Genomic DNA, 20,502 nt, shown 5'->3' with positions numbered 1-20,502 from the left:
TGAAGATGGAAAAGCGAAACATAAAATTTCAGATATAACATCGCTACATCGTAGAAGAACATGGTGGCAATAATGAAGCAATAGTCATTTTGAATTGCCTTAAAAAATAAATTTAAAAAAATAGTAGAATTTAAAAAAATTCTATTTTGTTCAAATACCTTCAAAAGGGATATATTTTTTTATTTTAAAATGGCATATTCCCGAACTATCAATTGCACAACTTTCAACCTATTTGAGAGAATTATTAAGAGAATAGTATGCTCGTTATAAGGGGGACGGGAGGCTGCGATCAAGCCACAAGCGAGGTCAGTAAGCAAAGAAACATGGGCTACTTTTGGCGAACGAACAGACAATAGTTTCGAGTTAAATTGGGTGTCTTAAATTTGATAGTATTGTGGAGTATCTCAGTTATAGTTGAAATTTAAGGCCTAAGGTTTCGCAATTTTGTGCTCAATTTTTATAAAAAGATATTTTACAATAATAAAAAGATCGTCGCTCTCTTTGTTGGTTGTTGAGTCTTTAAGACTAAAGGAGTATTGGAGACAGATTTTTTCATTTTTTTTAAAGATTTTTGCGCGTCAGATAAAAGTAGGGGTTTTTGTTGTTATTTAAGAATTTTTTTTTAACGTTAACAATGCGTCTCACGCATATAAGCTATATTTCCAGAATTTGGTTCCCAACTCTAAAGTTCTAAATTAATGATCAATAAAATAAAACCATAGAATTTCGGACTTAAAACATATTTAATATTCAAGATAAATTATTTGCCGCCCATTCTTAGAAAATTCCCCGTGACAGATCGCGCCCCCTGCTAAAGTCTGAAGAAGGAAAATAGAAGACTGCATGAATTCCAGGGTTTGATGTGTCGAAGCTGAAGGAATCTGTAAGTTGGTAACGGAAGTTCACATTATCTCCGTCAGACACTTCGATGGAATTTGTCGCCACTATCGGAATGTTTGTTCAGGCAAGTATTTTGCAGTGGGTTCATGATAGTTTGACAATTCTTGCAGACTTTTTACGAAATGCATGTGTGGACGATGGCTTCCAAACCGTTGGAATTGAAAATGTTGCAAAAACTTTTATTTTGAACGGAAAATAATTTAGGAACAACTGAAAAATGAAGCAAAGTCACAGACAATAAGGCACGAGCCCAATTACGATAGTTGGAGATACCAGTCATTATAAATATTTAAAGCGCATATTTCCCAAATTGCAAGCAGTTCTCAAATCGCTCTGGCAATCATAAAACTATATACAATTTAACAAATCACTTGCTTAAACAGCGAATCAAATTATAAGGACTAGTACGCGTTTGGGATATTCGCTTGTATGACAAATACGTAATGCGCAGGTTTCTGACCGGCAATCAGCGTTGTCTGTCGTTGCTGAAACATAGGTATTAAATGGAGGATAGTGAGTGGGAGTGTTCGTGCTTATCTCTCCTAACCTATTAATTTCAAATGGTTTTTTTCTTCAAATACGTCGCGTAAAAAACCTTCTTTCCGTCGCGATCGTTTTGCGCGAAAATGACCCGTGGTCAGTGATAGTTTTTTCAACGAAAACCTCAAAGGAACAGGTGCCTCACTAAAGTGCCCTATTTGTTTTTTTTTCTATTATAAACAAACCATCGATTGACAAAACCTACCTACACAGTATCTTGTTTTGTTTTGGGATGGACAACACTTATGTGTATTGTTGTTTGTATTTTATTATGTTCGTTTAAATATTCCGAAACTTGTTTTATTCCCATAAATAAAAGAATCCTACTAATTTGGTCAAGTGACATGGGTTGTGATGTTTTGATGGTTTTGTTTATTCATTTATTTATCACATCCCAAATTACAAGCACCTAGGACAGTCACTTGTGATCTAGTTTTAATTATTAGGTAATTTGTGTGGCATTTGTTTTCAAAATATAGATCTTTTAACTCAAGGCAGATGGGCATATAGGCAGGTAGTTCAATTCTGTCCCCAGGGATCCACTGGCCACTGACATACCTGCTAACTGGTAGTTCCATTCATTTGTGCTAGTGGCATTGTGATATAACCATATATCTTTGGTAAAATGAAATCATGTCACTTAGCAATGGTAATTTGGTGCTGTCCCCAAGGCCTTATTGCCCCCCCCATCTTCTTTTAGCTGTAGGGTTCTCTCTAACTTGAAAACCGTACATTTAAAGCCAGTAAAGGCAAAGGCGTGTATATTACAATTGTTCTCAAGAAGCAATCAACAAACGAACTGAAGAAAAAATGAAAGGATTACAAAAATTGCCTCAATCTCAATCGCTGAGTGATGTAGAAATGGCAAATAGTTGCAAATAAAAGAAGCAAGTTTGAAAAATTGCTAATACCATTCCAAAACGAAACAAGAAATTATTATAAAAATCTAAGCTATACCCCCCTATATATTAAACTGCATAACATGGTACCCTACATTTCAACATAAAGCTCAATATCAAAAAAGGACAAATGACAACTGGGTGTTAAGTTGAACAAAGTTTTAAATGGAATCATCTATATTAAAATTTTGGTCTCACCTGAAAATTTGAGGTTTTACCAAGTTTGAACTTCCTGTTACAAAATTAACTAAATAAAAACAGGAGGCTTTCATTTGCAACCTCCCTGTATATTTTACCAGGGTATGATTTACCTTCAACACAATAACCTCCAGTTGTAGCTATCCCACATTAAATGTCAATATATCCTAATAAAAGTAACCCCAACTCAATCAAAAACTCAATCTAAGTCCCAGTCAGCTTGGAAACATGAACTCAAGAATGCACTTTGCGGGTTCTTATTTGAACAATTCCCTGGCAATCCGACAAGAAATCCAGAGATTTGAAAGTGTCCACCCATCCATTTATGCAATCTACGATTTGATCGACCTGATACCTGATGGAATAATTGCTCAACAAATTAGGGACCATGTTGTGTGCATCGAAGGTGAGTCCATTAAAATATTGTTGCATTTCATTTGAATATTAGATGGTTCAGGTTAGCTGCTGATTGCTTCCTGTATTTAACAATAATTTTAACCTTAGCACCAGCAAAGGCTGGTCTAGTGTCGGATATAGTGAATTGATATGATCAATTCTTATTGCTATTTAATGAATATGAGTGTGATTATCTGGTAAATCACGCCAAATCTGACGGATAAAATTTATCGGCGATTTTTCCTCTTTCGAAGGAGGAAATTGGTCGATTTAGAGCTGAATTGATAGGAATTCGCGCAGGAATTTCACGTCATTGTTTCCATAAAAAAACATCGTCTAAAACATTTTATTGATGCCGAGCTTCTTTTGTAATTCCCCGTCTACTTACGACGGTTATTTTGCTAGTAATTCCGTTACAACTAAATAATTTCGTTGGAAAGAAATTTCTCAATTTACAGTGTCGGAATTTTATCGTCAAGTTATTTAGGGTTAAAGGTTATAAAAATCTATGCAGATTTTTTATGACAAAGCTTGAAGGTCTCGGGATATAACCTATGAGAAATATATGGCGCCTTATTGATATTTCGGAAAAATGCGTTTTGTCACGATTTCGAATGCAAGCATGAACTTGTGATAGTTGATTGTAATGGAGATTTAATTTCTTTCGCATACTGGAAATATGCGAAACCTCCTATTTAAAATAGTGAAGTTGGCGTGAGTTCCGATTAAAAAGGAAGTCACCAACCACAACATATGCCAAAAACCTTAAGAAAATATTTTTTATCGTTTTTAAAATAATGGAAATATAAGGGGAAAACCTTAGGAGAACCGCCGCATTTCAAAAATAGTATTCGTGTGTAAACTCCGAGATGCAATTAAGCCGCTGTAATCGTTCTTGAAATCTGGTAAAAATCTCATAATTTCAGCGATAATCGTTTACTTATCTTCTTGGCATTTTCTTAAATGTTATGATAATATTTAAATTTGTATGTATTACAAGCAAAATATATCACCTCGAATATAAAATACTCTGGTAATGTGGACAGAGCTAAGACCTAAATTCCTGAGCAAATGGCGGTAAATGTCTTTAGCTTTCACTACATTTTTCTTCAAAACACACATACTTATATGTAAGTAGGTACCTCCTAACTATATGCATGAACTTTACCGAGTATTTGCTTTGCCACCAGCCATGTTAGAATGATACTTATTCACCCGAGCTTTTTCCAAATTTTATCAGTACTTAGTTAGAAAAATGTATTTTCGTATTATATACAGGGTGTAATATATCATCATGGAGATGTGTCGTGGTCAAAAACGCACAATTTTCGACGTACCTTGTATATTTATTACCTAAAGTATTTACATGCTGAGGAGCTCAATTTATTTATATTAATCGTAGTTATTTACGCAAGGCAGTGGGACCTGTAGAGGTTTCAACTCAAATCAGTGTTCTTACAATGTTCAATATTGAATATTTTGTAAACTAATTTCAATATCGCGGTGGTGTTTGAATTAACCCATTCCGCATCCTGGTTGGTGGTTCATCGAATATTTCTCGAATAATTCAGACCTGGACACACGAAGGAACTTCTTAAGAGTTATTTTGTAATATTTTCTATTTTTCTATACTTAATAAATTACCTAATAATTGAATATTTGCTACCAAAAGGAAATAATGAAGTTATTCAAAGGAATCTGGAACTGCTTTACAAGAGACATGGCTACTCCCTTTGTACCGTTGATTTTTAAACGTGGGATGTGCATTTTCCTCTATGTATCTCGCTAAACACGCAAGTTCTAATTTAAGCATCTAGTGAAAGTCATTGGTTTTTCACACTTTTTTTTTATTGTCTACTTGGTCATCTTTGACTGCCATTTTCTGTATATTTTCTCATGGGTTTTATTCGTGCCGTGTTGTCATGTCGGAAACGAGGTTACACATCGAATGCTCTTATTTATAGCAAACTGGCCTACGGACATGCTTCTGCTCTTTCAGAACGGTTCTTTCCGTATCTGCGGTTCATTACTTATTGTGCCTGGCCAGCCGGAAAATTGTTCGATTGGGCTTCGTTCTTACCGGGTCATCGGGCCATAACAAGAAAATGTGAAAATTCGCCTTAATTTTGAACATTTATTTCGGCAGAACACGCCGTAGCTCTGTCCGTTTCATAGTTAGGGCAACATTCTTCAATCATAAAACCTGGTCACGTATTTTGCTCGTACTGTAAATTGCAGGATTACGTGTGGAGTGGTGGACTGCCATATTTAGCAAAACACCCACTTGCGATATGGATGGAACTGTGAGTCATGTTTTTTAATGCGTTTCAAGCTCCTCTTCCTGTAGGTACTTTAAAGCTAACTTATTGTTCAGCTTTATTATTTTAAATGGGTCGACTTTCACTTCGGGTCAGATATTGTCTAAGTCAGTAATCCTTTAAACTTCATGTTTAAGTCGCATTAATCTCAACTTGTCAGCTCAATTTCGCATCTAATGCATTTGAATAAAGCATAATGCTGCCATTATTTAGTTACCTTCTATGTAGCAAATTGAAATCGTTGAAGCAGTTTTTGCAATAAAGATTAATAATTAACGAGATAATGTTTATGGAAGTGTCTAAGCCTTGCGTAACAGTAGTCAGGTAACGCCAGCCGATTTAATTCAAATAAGACGACAATGTAACTTTCCTTCTTTTTGCAATTCCGGCATTCTCGAGCGGAAACCTATAAATATCTCTTAGGAAATCGATTGAATGATCGATTGTACAGATGGTTTTTATACTCTCCTTTTAGATCGGTGTTATGAAACGGAAATTTCTATAAATATCAAATACTGATCTCTAGGACACGCTAGGAATTGTTATCACGATTTTGGATTAAGGCTAAACAAATGCCGTGATGGTGATTAAAATTCATATTATGTGAATTGCATGTTCAACAGTTTATAATCGTGAATTACTGGTATTTTATCACTCAACTGAGATGGTATTGCTATAAACCGGTCGGTCTGTGGCCGGCGTTATCATTAGTGGCAGTTTGGATGACTTTCTTGCAACCTTGCACTACTGTCGCGTTTCCAATACATTAATAGGATAACGGTCATATTTACATTAAAAGAATGCCGTTAAACAAGAAGTCTCATGATTAATTTTATATTTGTGTTTCGAGTTCATGTTTAAAATTTAAATTCTATTGCAAATACTTTCGTACCAAACCGGTTGTCATGAGTTTTGATGCCTAAAATGCAGGAATTAGTTATTATCACTTGAAAATATATTGGCAGGATGAAGAATAAAAATTGTTTCCGGTTTTTTTTTGAGGGGGGGGGATAGTGATTAAGGAACTAACGCATTCTCAAGGCCCCTCGATGCACCGACATGTACATAATGCACCTCTGCGACAAAATTGCTCATTAGTAGAGACACTAGCGCATGGTAGCATTCTACCCCAAAAAAACGGACCACTTTTACTAAAACGCCGGCGAATGGCCTGGTAGAACTAGATGTCGTAAACAATTGCCGACATCTCACTAGAACTGAGGAGATATTTTAACCCGATTGCTATCATGTATTAGTATCCCTCCAGTGTCTCTATGAAGCGCCAGGAATGCATCGTGTCATGCGCCAACACAATCGGCACATATAATACGTAAAGGGTCATGATGACGTAACTTCCTCCTATTTTGCCGTCATTGATTAGGGTCTCATTTCCTAAAACGGACTTCAAAACTACAAAAACGTTGCTGCATCCGGTTCTTCTTCTACAGATTATTGGCAACCGCGTAGCAACTAGTAGGAACGAAAATTGAAAAGGTAATTATTTGAGTGCGGTGTTGAAGCAAAGAGAATAATAGAAAAAAAAATCATATCCTTCTCTTTAAAACACGTAAATTTGGAACTTCCTTATTAAACTGCGCTTTCGCAGAAATTAGATTCAATTAAAAACTCTATCTTTTTTAAGGTGTCAATTGCACTATTTCAATCAAAACTTATTCGCTTTTTGCAATATATTAAATTAAAAAAAAAAAACCAATAGATTTTCCTGAATTTGCCCGACTATTTTTCTCCAAACATGTTGAAATATTTTTAATGCCGTTATTCAGAAAGGTAGAAAAAGGTTTACTCAATAAAAATGTAACCCGAGATACTGTAACAGTTCTGTAACATTCGACTTGACTTTCGATTATTCTCAGTGAATTCAAAGACAAGAACAATTAGCTACTTGGTATTATTAAGTAAAATTTGTGCTAGTTCTGTTAATAAAAATATTTAGCGTCTGTAGATGGTATACAACCGGAGAATGTTTCTTTCATGACATAAATAAGATATTCCTTTGAACAAGAATTGTCCTCTCTTTTCTATAAACGATATTTTCCGACTTTTGCTTTGATGTTTTTCAATAGGTTATTTCTATTTCTCGATTATTTTTAAAGAGAAAACAAGACTGAGCTGGTATTCCCATGGGACCTTTCCAAGAATTAAAATATGATGTTGTTTTTAAAATGTGATGTTTTGATTTTGGAAAACCATATCTAACTTAACAATTTAAAATATAGATCAAAATACGTTTTGAGTTGTTACTTTGAAACTTTATTCTCTCCGATATTTCTTAAATCAATAGGGATTTGTGGAATATTGGCCGCCACTGAAAAACGCAACTTAGTCGCCATTTAACCAACGCTCGCTCTCTCTGTTACGGTTACCGAGATCTCCATTTTGGAAGTTGAATTCGCGATGCCCTGCAGATATAAATATTGCTGCCCCATCTATCGGAGCTGCTCAACAATTGCAATAATCTCAAAGTGCACTCACTTGCAACCAGGTGGCAACGCCATGATACAGTGAAACGTTATATAGCAGTAGACTGTGAAGACAATATTGTAATGATCGTCGTTGCTGGTAGATGTAGACACTTAAACGTTATGGGATTTTTATTGCTTTCTTTTATGTATATCGCTTTTGCATGTTTTTAAGAAAATTATGATTGTTTCTAATCATAAAATTTTTAGCTATGTGATGAAACTGTTGAAAAAAGTGAGTTGTTCTATAAATAATATAGATATAAGAGAGACAAAATTGCAATGAGAGACATTAAAATTTTTGGTGGTGAAATTTTAATTCCCTCAAAGTGGTAACGATACGATTTTTTTTCTTGGGAATTCGCTATAGGTGGGCATGTCTTAGGCCCAGGATTTTCGGAGCTGCCTTTTTCCTTCAGGAGGAAAATTGAATTTTAAATGGAGTAGGATACCCCTCTTCAGAGGACGGATAATTTTCCGGAGAGAAAGGAGGGGCATAAGATAAAAAACAAAGCTTTTTCCGCTTTTTAAGGCCCCCGGAAACTTTTCAAATATGATCATTTTCATGAAAATTGAGAACTTCAGCAATGCTTTCCTCTAATTCCACCGTTCCTATGGAAATTATCTTGCTGGCGAAGTTACCAGAAGCTTGAAAAACCGAGAACAAATAAGCCACGAGGCGTTTAGAATCGGGACATCCAATATAAAGTAAAATTAAAATATTTTTGTGTCAAATCAAGTTTTCCATTGTGGTTTACATAATAATTAATGCATTATAATGACATTGGGAGGAGTATAAAGTTCCAGCAATGTATTTTCGTCAGCAGAGATGAAAGTTAAAACGGTTTATAATGCTCTATCCAACCGTATTCACTTGTGATGAAGTGACTAATATTTCCGTGAAAACTAAAGAATGATAAAATTTACCCTTCTTCACAATGTTATAGTACAACCAATTTTCGTTTAGTCATTGACGTTGAACCCAAGGTTAAGCTTTTTTACACTAATATATATGTTAAGTACTTTATACTTGCTTATAATAGAATCATAGGACTAGAAATATTTAACATTTAACGAATTGTATACACATATGTGCGTATTATTGTAAATAAAACGTAAAATCATTCATTTCGTCTATTTTAATAGGATTAGCTTCCCTTAGGAATATCCCCTTTTTTAATTGTTTTCAAGCTACTTCCTCTTCCTTGAATCTTTGGGGTGATCTTACGACCGTGTGCCGTCTTTTATTAAGGACACTACCCTAGCCAATCATCAGCTGAGATTCGTCCGCAAAAATAGGGTGAAATCCCTTCCTCAGTTTTGCACTATTATATACTTATTGCAAGTGGTCTATAAAAAGTTGTAGAGCATTCGGTGGTTACAGTCTCATAGACGCAAGAAGTCGGGTTTTTGATTGACATGGTTCCTAGGGTGAATCGTGCGAAACTGTGACTTTTTTGGAAGCTTTTTTTAAGGGTATTGTGTTTGATTTGATAAGGGTTTTTAATGTTTGTTTAGTGGTATTTTTTAGGAAAAGAACAACTTGTTTTTAACGTACTTCTTCCTCTAAATACATTAAATTTTGTTTATAACAAACCTTAAGGGACATTCGAAAGCGGTTTGCTGTTAACATCAGTAATGATGATAAATATCGCAGATTTATTACAAGCAGGCTTTTACTAATATTCATATGCATGTTCGTTTACGGATATGTCCTATTAAGACAGTGTTTATGAATCTTATTTCATATGAGCGACTATCGTGGTTTGTTATGTGTACCTGGGAAATATACAAAAGAAGATTTGCTTTATTGATGCCGTTAATCTGCAGCATCTACTCCTTTCAATAACTATCAAAGGGGGATGGATATTCATTAAAGCCACCCTTCTCATATTTGCGAACACAGCTCTTATCGTAAAAAACCCGTTCAATATGATCTCCTAATGGGGATGATCCGTTTTCAGTGGCATGCTGCAAACGGCATTGTTTCTTGTTCGAAACAAATCAAACTGGTCCCAAAAAATTCAGCTGATGGTAGTGAGCACTGCCCAGCTCTGGTCAGCCTAAGAATATCGCGATATTCATTCAAACATCACCAATGCGAATCAATTGTGTTACGGACCACCGTAACAACCGCTTTTTTCATTGGTTTCCGTGGAGGAAAAGAACACATTGTGGACACGGTTAGGGTAATTACCGTCCAGAGGTCATAAATCAGGAGAGACAAAGGACTGGTATGATTTAAGTGCGTCCAGATTCGACCGCAGGGCCAGAGGGACACTGCATGTTATGCATACATCAGACCAGATTGGCCAGTTTTCTCAAAGGAAACCACTTGAGATGTTTGGCGGTTATTTAACAATTAGACCAGAAAATTACTTATCATATTACAATTATGCTCAGGTTGGCGGGAATGTTTTGATAAATAAATAACCGGCGGTTGTCAAGGGCTTTTTTGCCACAGGGATGCTTGCGATGATAAATTAACTGAATAAAGCGGATATATACACGCTAGAAAAGCCAGTTGAAAAGCAAAAGGATTAAATAAACCTATCATAACAAATTGGAGGGGATAAACGGGCAAACACCAGGACGAATATAATAAAGGATTCGCATTTCATCAGGTCGACTGAATTAGACTTATTGGCCCCGTTTTCTTTCATGGTCAGTGACTAAAAAACGCCAAATAATATGGCAAAGGATTTAATTCTTGGGCAAATATTTGCACCAAAAATTATAACGTTGTAAGCCGCAGGAGGGTCACCAATGAGTTCGAAGGGATGACTGGTTTGAAAAAAGTCTATATAACTAAAGATTTTTCTGTAAGTATCTAACAATGATTAAGAGCTTTATTTACGAACGGTTTTGCATATATGTCTAGCCGCGATGTAGGTACCGATGTTGTAGTTACGTTATGCTTAATATATCATGTCCGATACTGAATCTCTGACTATAAGAACTCATTGGCCCAAAAATCCATCTCAGTCCCCCTTTTTTCCAAATCAAAAGAAGTTGAGACAAGTCACCAAACTGATTTGTAAGGACGATTTATATTACTCCAGGTGAATTAGAGCAACGATTGTGGGCATGCGAACACACCTGGTGTTGGATTTCTTGGAAACTACCTTAGAAGGAGCAGTAAAGTTGGAGGCTTACGTCCCTAACAAGGTTTACAACAAACAGGCAAATTTTGTGTCGAGTTTTGTAAGCAAATGAATTGGTCTTCAAGGATAAAGGATAGAGAACTTGTATATAAAAAATAACATCAGCCCAAGCTCGGACCAAGCATTCTTTCCTCCCTCGTTGCTCCCTCTCGCTGGGACACCCTAGAGTTTCAGCTAGATTTAGACCTTGCTCATCGCTAGTCCTGTATATGAAAAAGAGCAAAGTTTGTGAATTTGTTAACTATATTTAATCTTAACTATAGAATAACCCAGGTAAAAAAAATAAAAAAAAAAAACAGGTCTCGAATAACATTAATTACTTTCAGTAGTGTAGGTTGTGCTTGAAAATGATTACCTTTATATTATTTTTTAATATGTAGGCATATTGATGAAGAAAATAAATACAGCAACGGCTTTAAATACTGACAATTTGTGCGAAGAACGAGGAAAGCAACCCACATACCTAGTTCATTGGTAAACTAAAGCAGGATCTATTATTGAGGTTGTTTCTAACATACGATATTATACGAATTCTGAGTGGAAAGTGTTTCGCAAATGCAAAAAAAAATACAAATTAATATTTGCTCAAAGCGAAGCAAGAAAGTAAAATTTAATCTATGAGCAAAACTAAATTTATTAATCATTAACCGAGCAAAATTAAAATAAAAAAAATATATCTCAATTAATTTACTGTTTTTATTTTGTTCCCAAGCCCATGTCTTTCAAGTCCTTGGCGCTCACCCTCTTGCAAGTCGACTTTGCGTCAGCGCTTAAGAACTTGGCCCTCCGAACGTACAGGGTTGCACAATAACCCTTAATTACGATACATAATTGAACGTAAATTACCTATTCCTTAAGTGGTTTTGAGTCTCAGGTCGTTGTTTGCATCAATATTTATTACAACTGGATTTATTGCATATTTACCACAATAAATTTAATGCGTGCTTGTATAACCAGACGGGAGAAAGTGGTTACTACTTAGACTCATACTTCTTAGGGTATTGGGTTTTCTTGTTTTTTTAGAGCTTTGCATGTGCTTGAATATAACTCACAGCTGTACAGGACCAGTCTTGGGTGTATACACATGGTCAAATCTGTGCGCGATTATTATCCATCATGCTGTCACTGCCTCCCATCCCTGGATCATCATTAGCACCCTTTTTCACTATTATTCATGACCCACCTACTATTCCATTATATTCACAAAAAACTTTACAATCAAAACTGGTCTGGTCATTGTGCCTTAAATATGCTTGGACACGCATCTTTATTTATTCCAACTACGTGACGAGATTTGCATACACCCCCCATATAGATATAACCCTTTTATGGATCTAGCCCTTATTTATTTATAAGTCTATTGTGATGTCAAACTAAGGATTAATTTAGTTCCGTTTCAGGTTGGGTTATCGTTGGTCAGCAGTTTGTTGTCCATCATATGGTATCAATTTAGATAGTTTTCATTTTAGAATAATCCGGCTCGTGCTGTCGTTTTTTAGTGAAGAGTTTTTATTGCGTCTTTGAGCCGCATTTAATCCAATTAATTTCGGCCAAATAGGCTGATTCAAGTCTGTGAAAAGGGCACATCACGAAGTGTCAAAATGATACGCCTATTTCTGATCGGCTTTTTGAACTCGGGACTGGTTTGAAAACCAAAAAAATCATTTGATACATTAAATTTAAACAGTGGAAGAATTGAGTATGCGGGCAATTTCGTTGTTAGGTTCAAATATAGAATGCCAAGTATTCAAATGTGGGTACCAACATTTTTATTAAAGACCGAGCGATGAACCAGGGATTTTACGCAAACCCGTATAGGGTCTAAGAATTCTTCGCGCATTTGCTATTTTAGCAGTCATTTGCTTTCCTGTATTCTACCATTAAAATCGATAATTTAACTGCCATAACCGTTTTGCACACACTGTCTTGTGTCTGTAGGCCAATGCCTAAAACCAGCTTAAACTTCTTTTTGCCAAACTTTATAATTATTCATTGACCAGTTTGGCAATGGAACATTTCTTAATCCGCTCTGAAAGCGCACTCTAAATTCCCCAAAAACTGTCGATAGTAATAAAAGTTGCCAGGCCGAAGTTAATGGAGTTTTAATGAAGTTTCACATTGCCGGGTCCAATGATTCGAATTATTAGAATGTTCACACCTCGAAGTTAAGGTATGGAGCAGCTGGTGGTAAAACTTACTTTCGGGATTTAATGGCTTTTGACCGCAAATGACACCGGTGGTCACAGCTACTGAACAGTGAACAATGAATGTTAATGATCTAAAAAGACGATTAGTGGCGTCGAGGATTACATTCCGATAGACATTTTTATTAAAGCGTTGAAAGCAAATATGCGAGTAATTTTACAAAAATTCCACTCTCTAAAAGAGGAATTGAAACGTTGGAAAACGGTGAATGTTATGAAAAATATTCAAGAGACTTATTTGCGCGGAATTACGGAGCTTTCAGAAAACTATTTTTCCGTAAAAAAAACAGTGGCGGATCATATTTTTCGTTTAAAGTGTTCAGGATCACATCGATGGGGACGCCACAGGTGAAATCGAAAACATTGTTGTCACCTCAAAAGATGTGTGCGTGCAGCCAGCTCATCCTTCGCAATTGTCATAACAATGTTTGACGCCGGAACGTACTTACTAGGAAAAACCTAAAAAAATAATACGTTTTTGTCACCCAGTATCTCAGACAGGGAACGAAAACGAACCCATCTTCATATAAACTATTTTTCTTGAAGTAATCCACGGATTCACCCCTGGAAATTTCGATGTGCTATTATGAAACTTCCTGTATATTGCTTAGGCCGAATAGGGAGGGTTGGGTTAGATCGACGACGTTTTAATCGAACGGAGTCAAAAATACCAAAACTCCGATTTTACACCCCCGAAGGGTCATCATCTGTTACTGCGCCGTCGGACTAAGAGGAAAACGGCAAGAACAATGAAAGTCTTGTTAGATCATTGTGATGATGCAGAAATAAATTGTGGAACGTCGATGATGCAAAAAACTAGACATAGAAGACTCGTCGTTAACCAAGTTCAAAGACAATTAAATTTGCATCTGGATGTTTTACAATCTAAAAATCAGGACTTTCACTTCATACCACCTCATTTTTCACTGACGTGAACCCTTATTCAAGTACCGTTTTAAACTCCTCTCATTATTAACATCGCCTTATATTGTGCACCGTACATTCTCCAGGCGGCAGATGTCCCTTTCATGAAATAAGTTATAGAGCTTTTTATAGTTAATGGTCACTCGGAACGGATTTTGATGGTCCTCTGACACGTGCAAGTCATTCCGAATTGAACTCTGGCAGTTTATAAAATATTCATTAAGTCCAGCCACTTTGTCATTGCCTTTTATACCTGTTCCTTCGCCATCTTCAGACTCGCAGTTTTATGAGTCACATTACGCGTCAGTTTTAACATCGTAATTTATGTATCAATGGCCAGGCCTAAAATGGAGTTAGTTATTAGTGACTGCAACGACCCATGCATTATTAATTAATTTTTCGGAACGGGCAACGGACGCACGGTGTAATAAACCGTTCAATTTCTTCCCAGAGTGTTAATGTTTATATTTTCCCATTGCAATTATCGTTTTTATTTGAGATCGGACCGCGTTTAAGCATCTGTCCGGCAACATTCATAACGTTCACTTTTCGCCTTCATTATTGAGGGCCTAAATCAAAGATCCAATAAATAAGAACCCGAATGCGTTCCTCCTCTTTCGTGAAGGGAAAATACGGATTAAGAAGCAAACAATCGTTCCAATTACCCCATTTGAAGTGTAAAATTTGGGGTGTCATCTTTGAATGAGAAAGGTTCGATTTTGCTGCACGTTGAAAAGGGCCATAGACGATTTGCAAATATTTATGAGACGTTTTTCGTAGGTTCGAACCGAGGTTCAAACAGGGGCAAAGGTTAATCCTTCTACGGTCCGTCTAGCTAGAGCTGTGGCAGTGAGTCATGCAGTTTCAAGGCTGGTGATTGGAAAAGGGTCAACCGATGTTATGTGCAATATGGTGGAATGAGCACGCCTAATTTAATGACATTTTAATTAGTACTATTGGACACAGTCTCGCAATGATCACCCACGGTACTCATCGGTGCGCAAGGTCTCGGCGGAGGAAGTGCAGTCGCCCTATGACTGATGACATGATTACGTAACCGCGAACAATAAAATATGCCATCTCGATTGCTATCTGCAACACCATACGGTTGTACTTATCTCTGCCTGTCATCTTTGAGAACCATTATGGTACTAGTGTCGGTATTAATTTGTCATGGTTTTAAAATTGGTTTCTGGTCGATCTATCGTGAGTGGTCCGTCTTAAAAACGTGGGTCTGGCAAGTGATGGATCAATTCAGTGAACGTATGATTGAGTTATTAACGATGTTGCCTATAGTCGCATACATAGCATGTCCGAATAATATTGAGAACATTCTCCATAGTTAATAAATGTTGATTTGTTAGCAAAGAAATAGGAACCTCGAATTTACTTCTACTTGACCGCACCTCCACCCTTCTCTATCTCGACTTTTCCCCCTTTGGCTTCCGCTTTTTGTGCTAGGAAAGTGCCCCCGTTAAAAGGGGAATTCCCCAACACTTGACCATCTAGTAACAGTACGACAGTGCTTCGTCGCAAAAGTGGCTCTATCACTTTGCTTTTCACTATCTAAGTGCTAACTTAAATACCATAATATTAAAACATATGGACTGTTAAATTTCCTATATATACATAATATATTAGTGAAACGGAACATTTAATTCTAACGTGTAACTTAATCAAGCATTGCTGAGTTGAAGTATGTTAACTGGGAAATATAATTGTAAAATATATATACATTTTTCAATTTTAATTTATTATATAAATTATAATTATCTTGCTTATATCGTTACTCAATTATTCCGCACGTGCCGTATGCATATTTAAAGCACACGATACGATCTAGATTCAAATAAAAATAAAATACTACCGGTACGTCCAGCTGTCGCTGAGTACACTTGGTATAGACAAGCAATTAGACTTTGTATATTTACTGAATAGTACCAATTATAGCTCAACTCAATTAAGTTCCAAATTACAATGTGGCATTTTGCATATTGGGTATCTGCTTACATTATAAGTACCACTTTATTACGTTCTACCATAAGTTTTGCTTAGTTTTCCTTTAATGGTTGGTTTTTAAATTCAAGTAAAAACTTTCTAATCAAATTTCATGAAAGATGTACGGAGGTCTCCCCTCGGAGATATCTCGGTAAGTGTGAGAGGTAGTGAAAAGCGATCACATCGCACTTTCGATGTGTTTTTTGTCCATAAGTCCAATGAGTAATTCAGGCTTTAAATCATTTTTTGCTTTCCCGCTAGGAGCAAAAGCCCTATTTTGGCCATTTTTGATAAACCCTCGTCATTTAGTTATTAAATTAGTTATGTGAATATGCATAATTGCTACGTTATCAGATCACTTTTGAGTGGAATGCGATGGCGTTAAAGACTTTTTTTTGTTATTCGATTATTTACATTCATGTCTTTTTGTTCCTCAAAATAAGGGATGAAAATGATCTGTGAAGGGTATTTCCAATCCAACCTCGGGTTTTGTGTCAAGAAATAGAACGTTAAATTTGATTTCCGGATTTCAAAGAAGGGCCACTAAGCTCCATTTTTATCGTAAAACGGTTTTCTTTACTTTTCAGTATTTGAAAAGTTGATTTTTCTGATTAACTTTTGTTAAGAAAGTCGTTTTCTATTTAGGGCTATTCCAAAATTATAATCATAACAACAGTAAAGTGCACCTAAATAATTGATATAAATGAATGCTCGGATTAACTAGAGTTTCCTTGAAACGGAATTGGCACCGGCCACGTTCGCTTTTATTCATTAGCGGTTTTTCTGAGAGAAACTTCCAGTTATTTTCAAAAGATTTAAGTTGTTTTTGCAACGAAACTCTAATGCCAGATTTACTTGAAACTGGTTAATTACATTGTTTCCTTTTTTTTAAACATTTTTTTAAATATGAACAAATCCTTTTCACATCTACTCACAACCCGTGAAATAAGGATTAATGAATTTGTATCCCAAAATATTAAGCACGCAAATATGGGCACCGACAATTCATTTGGGAAGTAATACGATTAAGGTGCCGATCCGCCACAACAAAATATTATAACGATAAATATATGGCGTTTAAATTGGCCCTTCAGAGCACGTCAAAAATATGATAATGCACCCCGCGTCAAGGGGAGATTATTTTGGCCCTGCATGAGAATTCGGGTAATCATCGGTGACAGTGAGGCGTACTGGTACGACCCCCTTAAAAAATCTCGTTTCTTTTTTCTTTTTTTTTTTTTTTAGTCAAATACTACCAGTGGCGTAACAGACACTTGAAATTTTATTTTCATATTAACATTCAATAATCCAGGGAAAATGGCGTAGGTCGGTCAAGGATGTCAAACTGGAAACGCTCTTTAGAGGGCAAGGATTAAATGGGTAGTAAAAATAAATTTTTGCACAGGTGATGAACTAGCATTTCTGGTACGTCACTGTCTTCAATACTATATCTCCTCATAATTTGGGGTGCATGCCCGTGGCCGAATTGTTGCTTTCCGAAAGCGAAGAAAAACGTAAAGGGGGCAAGAAGCTTGTAACAATGGGGGAGCTAAACAACAAAAGGGGTATTTGTAGCGTTTAGAAAAATATTGTCTCAAATCCCAGCTGTCAAAATCAAGAGGTCTTCTTGGTTAGTTGATAAACTTGAACTTTGGGTGAATTAATAAGCCAGTTTTTGGGGCTTAATATTCTAAATGTTTTGACGAAAATTGCCATCGCGTATCTCGGAACACGGGAACTACTAATGTCTTCACGTAGGGTCAGAGTTAATGACCGTGTTACCCACCAGAACCTTAAAATTGATGAATTCCTACTACAATGGGAATTGTGTAACACAGATATTAATGACGTTTAACTCAGGCTTAACGCTTGTAGTGTGGAAATGTGTCGGCAATGATAAGATTAATGACGAATGACGATTTAAAAACACAATTATTATAGTTTTCGTTATACCAATCGTGACGATTGAAATGGAACGGTATTTTTTCCTAATGGGTTGACAACATCAATAGGTACAGACCATTTTTATTGGCAGAGGTGATTTATGATTTATCTTCGAATCAGTCGATGCAGGTAGTGCACGCGATTCAGTGCAAATGCCGTGTGCGTATAAGTCGATAAGACAATGCGATAGCATGATTGGCATGCCACGTTGGCATTTATGGAACGATACCGTTAGCAATATTGTACACAACTGAAGTTGACTGCGACTCAAACTCACGAATGGTTATTTGTATCACGGAGAGGAAATGGCAGATTTGCTCCCCTGTGTCGTTCCAAGGGAGGAAAAGTGCCATTTCTTCCCTTAGACTTTTTAAATTTAAAGGAAGAAAAGATGCTTTTCTCCAAAGCAATACACTTCTATGCGATTTTTTCCGATGCGTTCAAAACGGCAAAATTTTCCGTTTAGGTTAAGAGAAGAGACAAACTTCGTCCTGGATAACTTGAGCGCGAAAGACGAATGATTTCGTGGAACGCGGGACGCAGCAAGGACAATAAAAAAACTTTTAATAATTAAATCGAGGACTTCTCCGGGCAAAAACATAATTGTCCATTATACATAATCAACTAAATCATTTGGCATTTCAACCACGAAATTTACCAACCTAACAGCTGTCCGGCGTGCATATAAAATACGTGCATATACGTTCGCGTGCATAAACATCCGGATAATGACGGCAGAAACTCGGATTGGTCACGTGTCATGCGAGATTTTTCGACCAGGACGGTTTAATACCGAATTACATATGCGAAAATTACGTGGGTCTAATTGAGAACGGGTGTACAGGGTTGGGTTTTATCACTGGCCTTTGACTTATGTTACGCTACCCCTTTGCACACTTCCGTTCGTGACCTACTTCGTTGGTCGGGGCTTAAGTAGAATCCGACTTGCTAATTAAGGAAACATTTCGTAACAAAATTTGTGATCTGCAAACGCATTGAAAGTATAACTTTTCACATAAAGTATTAATAATTTTTTTTTCAAGTGCAGCGCGCGGTAAAATTAGTTTTTGTCGGTCGATCAGCGTTGAAAGTAAACGTGGCACGGTGTTAAAATCGTGAGCGCAGGCTGATTTTCATCTGTTCAACTATATGATATTTAAATTTTCGGTCATTCTCATTGTAGAACGTTTTTAGGAAAAAACGCGTATGTCACTTGCCGTGTGTTAAAAGTGTACCTTCAATGCAAGAGAACATTTTTTGGGTGTACGTTAAATGTTCAGTTTTAACATTCATCATATTGTCGAACTCTTTGAGTCGACTTTGCACCATCAAAATTGTGAGAAAAATTCGCGTTCCCTGTGCCATTTTGTAAGTGGATATTGGTTTCAGCGTCGAATTTCAGAAAAGACAGCAGATGTGTGTGTTTTTGGATTAACCTGCACTAAACAAAATACCTACAGGGTTAGAGATGGTTATCGGAAAAGGCAGGGTAAATTTAAAAGCATTTAGCAATGTATCAAATACCATCTTGATACGTCGTTGGGTATCGGTTTACTTACGCCTTTATGTTGTCTGACATCTTGCCTTATGTGAATAACCATCTTGTTAAGTAATCGATCGCCACTCCCAAGCTAAGATTTGACTGTAAGATTCAATACAGGGTGTGTTAATTTCGAAGCTGGCCGCTCTGCTCACGGAAATCGTGATAGATCTCATTTAAACGGACAAAAGTCGCTTGTTTGTGTCGATTTTCGATTTTAAAAATTCGGAAAATCCGTATCGGCTTGGAATGGGCTGGAAAAACCGTATGTTAGATGTAATCCTCTTTTTTTCTCTATGTGTTGTATATGTTACTACCTCCATCTACAGAGCCCACCGAAATTATTAGCATAGATACATATAATGATCTAGCGGGACACGGTTAATAAGACAGCTAAGAATCTAATTTCAAGGTTTATGCCGATCTCTTAAAAGGAACCCAATAAGAGCGGGTAGTGAAATAGAACCATATGATTTTGGCTTTTTTGTATTTTTTAGCAAGGTTCGCGCGATGAAGAAGGCGGGAGTACTGTTAGTTTAACTTGTAGTTCAACGGCTTGGTCATGTACAGAACAGCTTTAATGCAGTAAGAACGAACTTCCGAATAAATTGTCGTTCTCCTGAAAGTTCGAGAAAGGCTTGAATATTCGTTGACTATACAGGGTGTAACGTATCATCATGCAGCTACTTCAGGGAGCGACATTAATCGTCAAAATAATAAAAAAATGCTGACAGGACCATGGTCAAAAACGCGTCGATTCTGATGTACGGGGTGGTAAAGCTTCGCATTTTTTTTCTCATATTTTGCATTTTTCGCCTTGAATTCAATTTTTTAAATTTTGTGTTCTTATTTTTCTTAGGAACCTCTACAACAAAACGTCAAGCTCTTCTGTAGCCGTATACAGCGCGCTGCTTTTCTGGGACATGTATTATTTTATGCTTTGTATCTCTTTTTTGAAATATCCTGTATAAAGTCTGATACTAAATTTTAACTCCTT

The 20,502-nt window shown here is 36.4% G+C and overlaps 1 protein-coding gene across 6 annotated transcripts in view; it reads left to right on the top strand.

The window, feature by feature from the left end:
• The first annotated feature begins 1,397 nt into the window (after positions 1–1,397).
• Positions 1,398–20,502, top strand: part of CenG1A (Centaurin-gamma-1A) — a 37,743-nt gene continuing 18,638 nt past the window's right edge. The window contains exons 1-2 of one of the 6 annotated variants that reach the window (XM_066281960.1): positions 1,398–1,576; positions 2,747–2,943. In XM_066281960.1, the coding sequence (XP_066138057.1) occupies positions 2,766–2,943 (178 nt within the window). In that variant the 5' untranslated portion in view covers positions 1,398–1,576; positions 2,747–2,765. Of the gene's footprint in view, positions 2,944–20,502 lie in introns of all 6 variants that reach the window. The other 5 variants (XM_066281959.1, XM_066281957.1, XM_066281961.1 and 2 more) reach the window with 5 other exon arrangements.

The sequence above is a fragment of the Euwallacea fornicatus genome, chromosome 5 (genome assembly GCF_040115645.1).
Source record: "Euwallacea fornicatus isolate EFF26 chromosome 5, ASM4011564v1, whole genome shotgun sequence".
NCBI lineage: Eukaryota > Metazoa > Arthropoda > Insecta > Coleoptera > Curculionidae > Euwallacea > Euwallacea fornicatus.
This window is presented reverse-complemented; position numbering and strand designations above follow the sequence as displayed.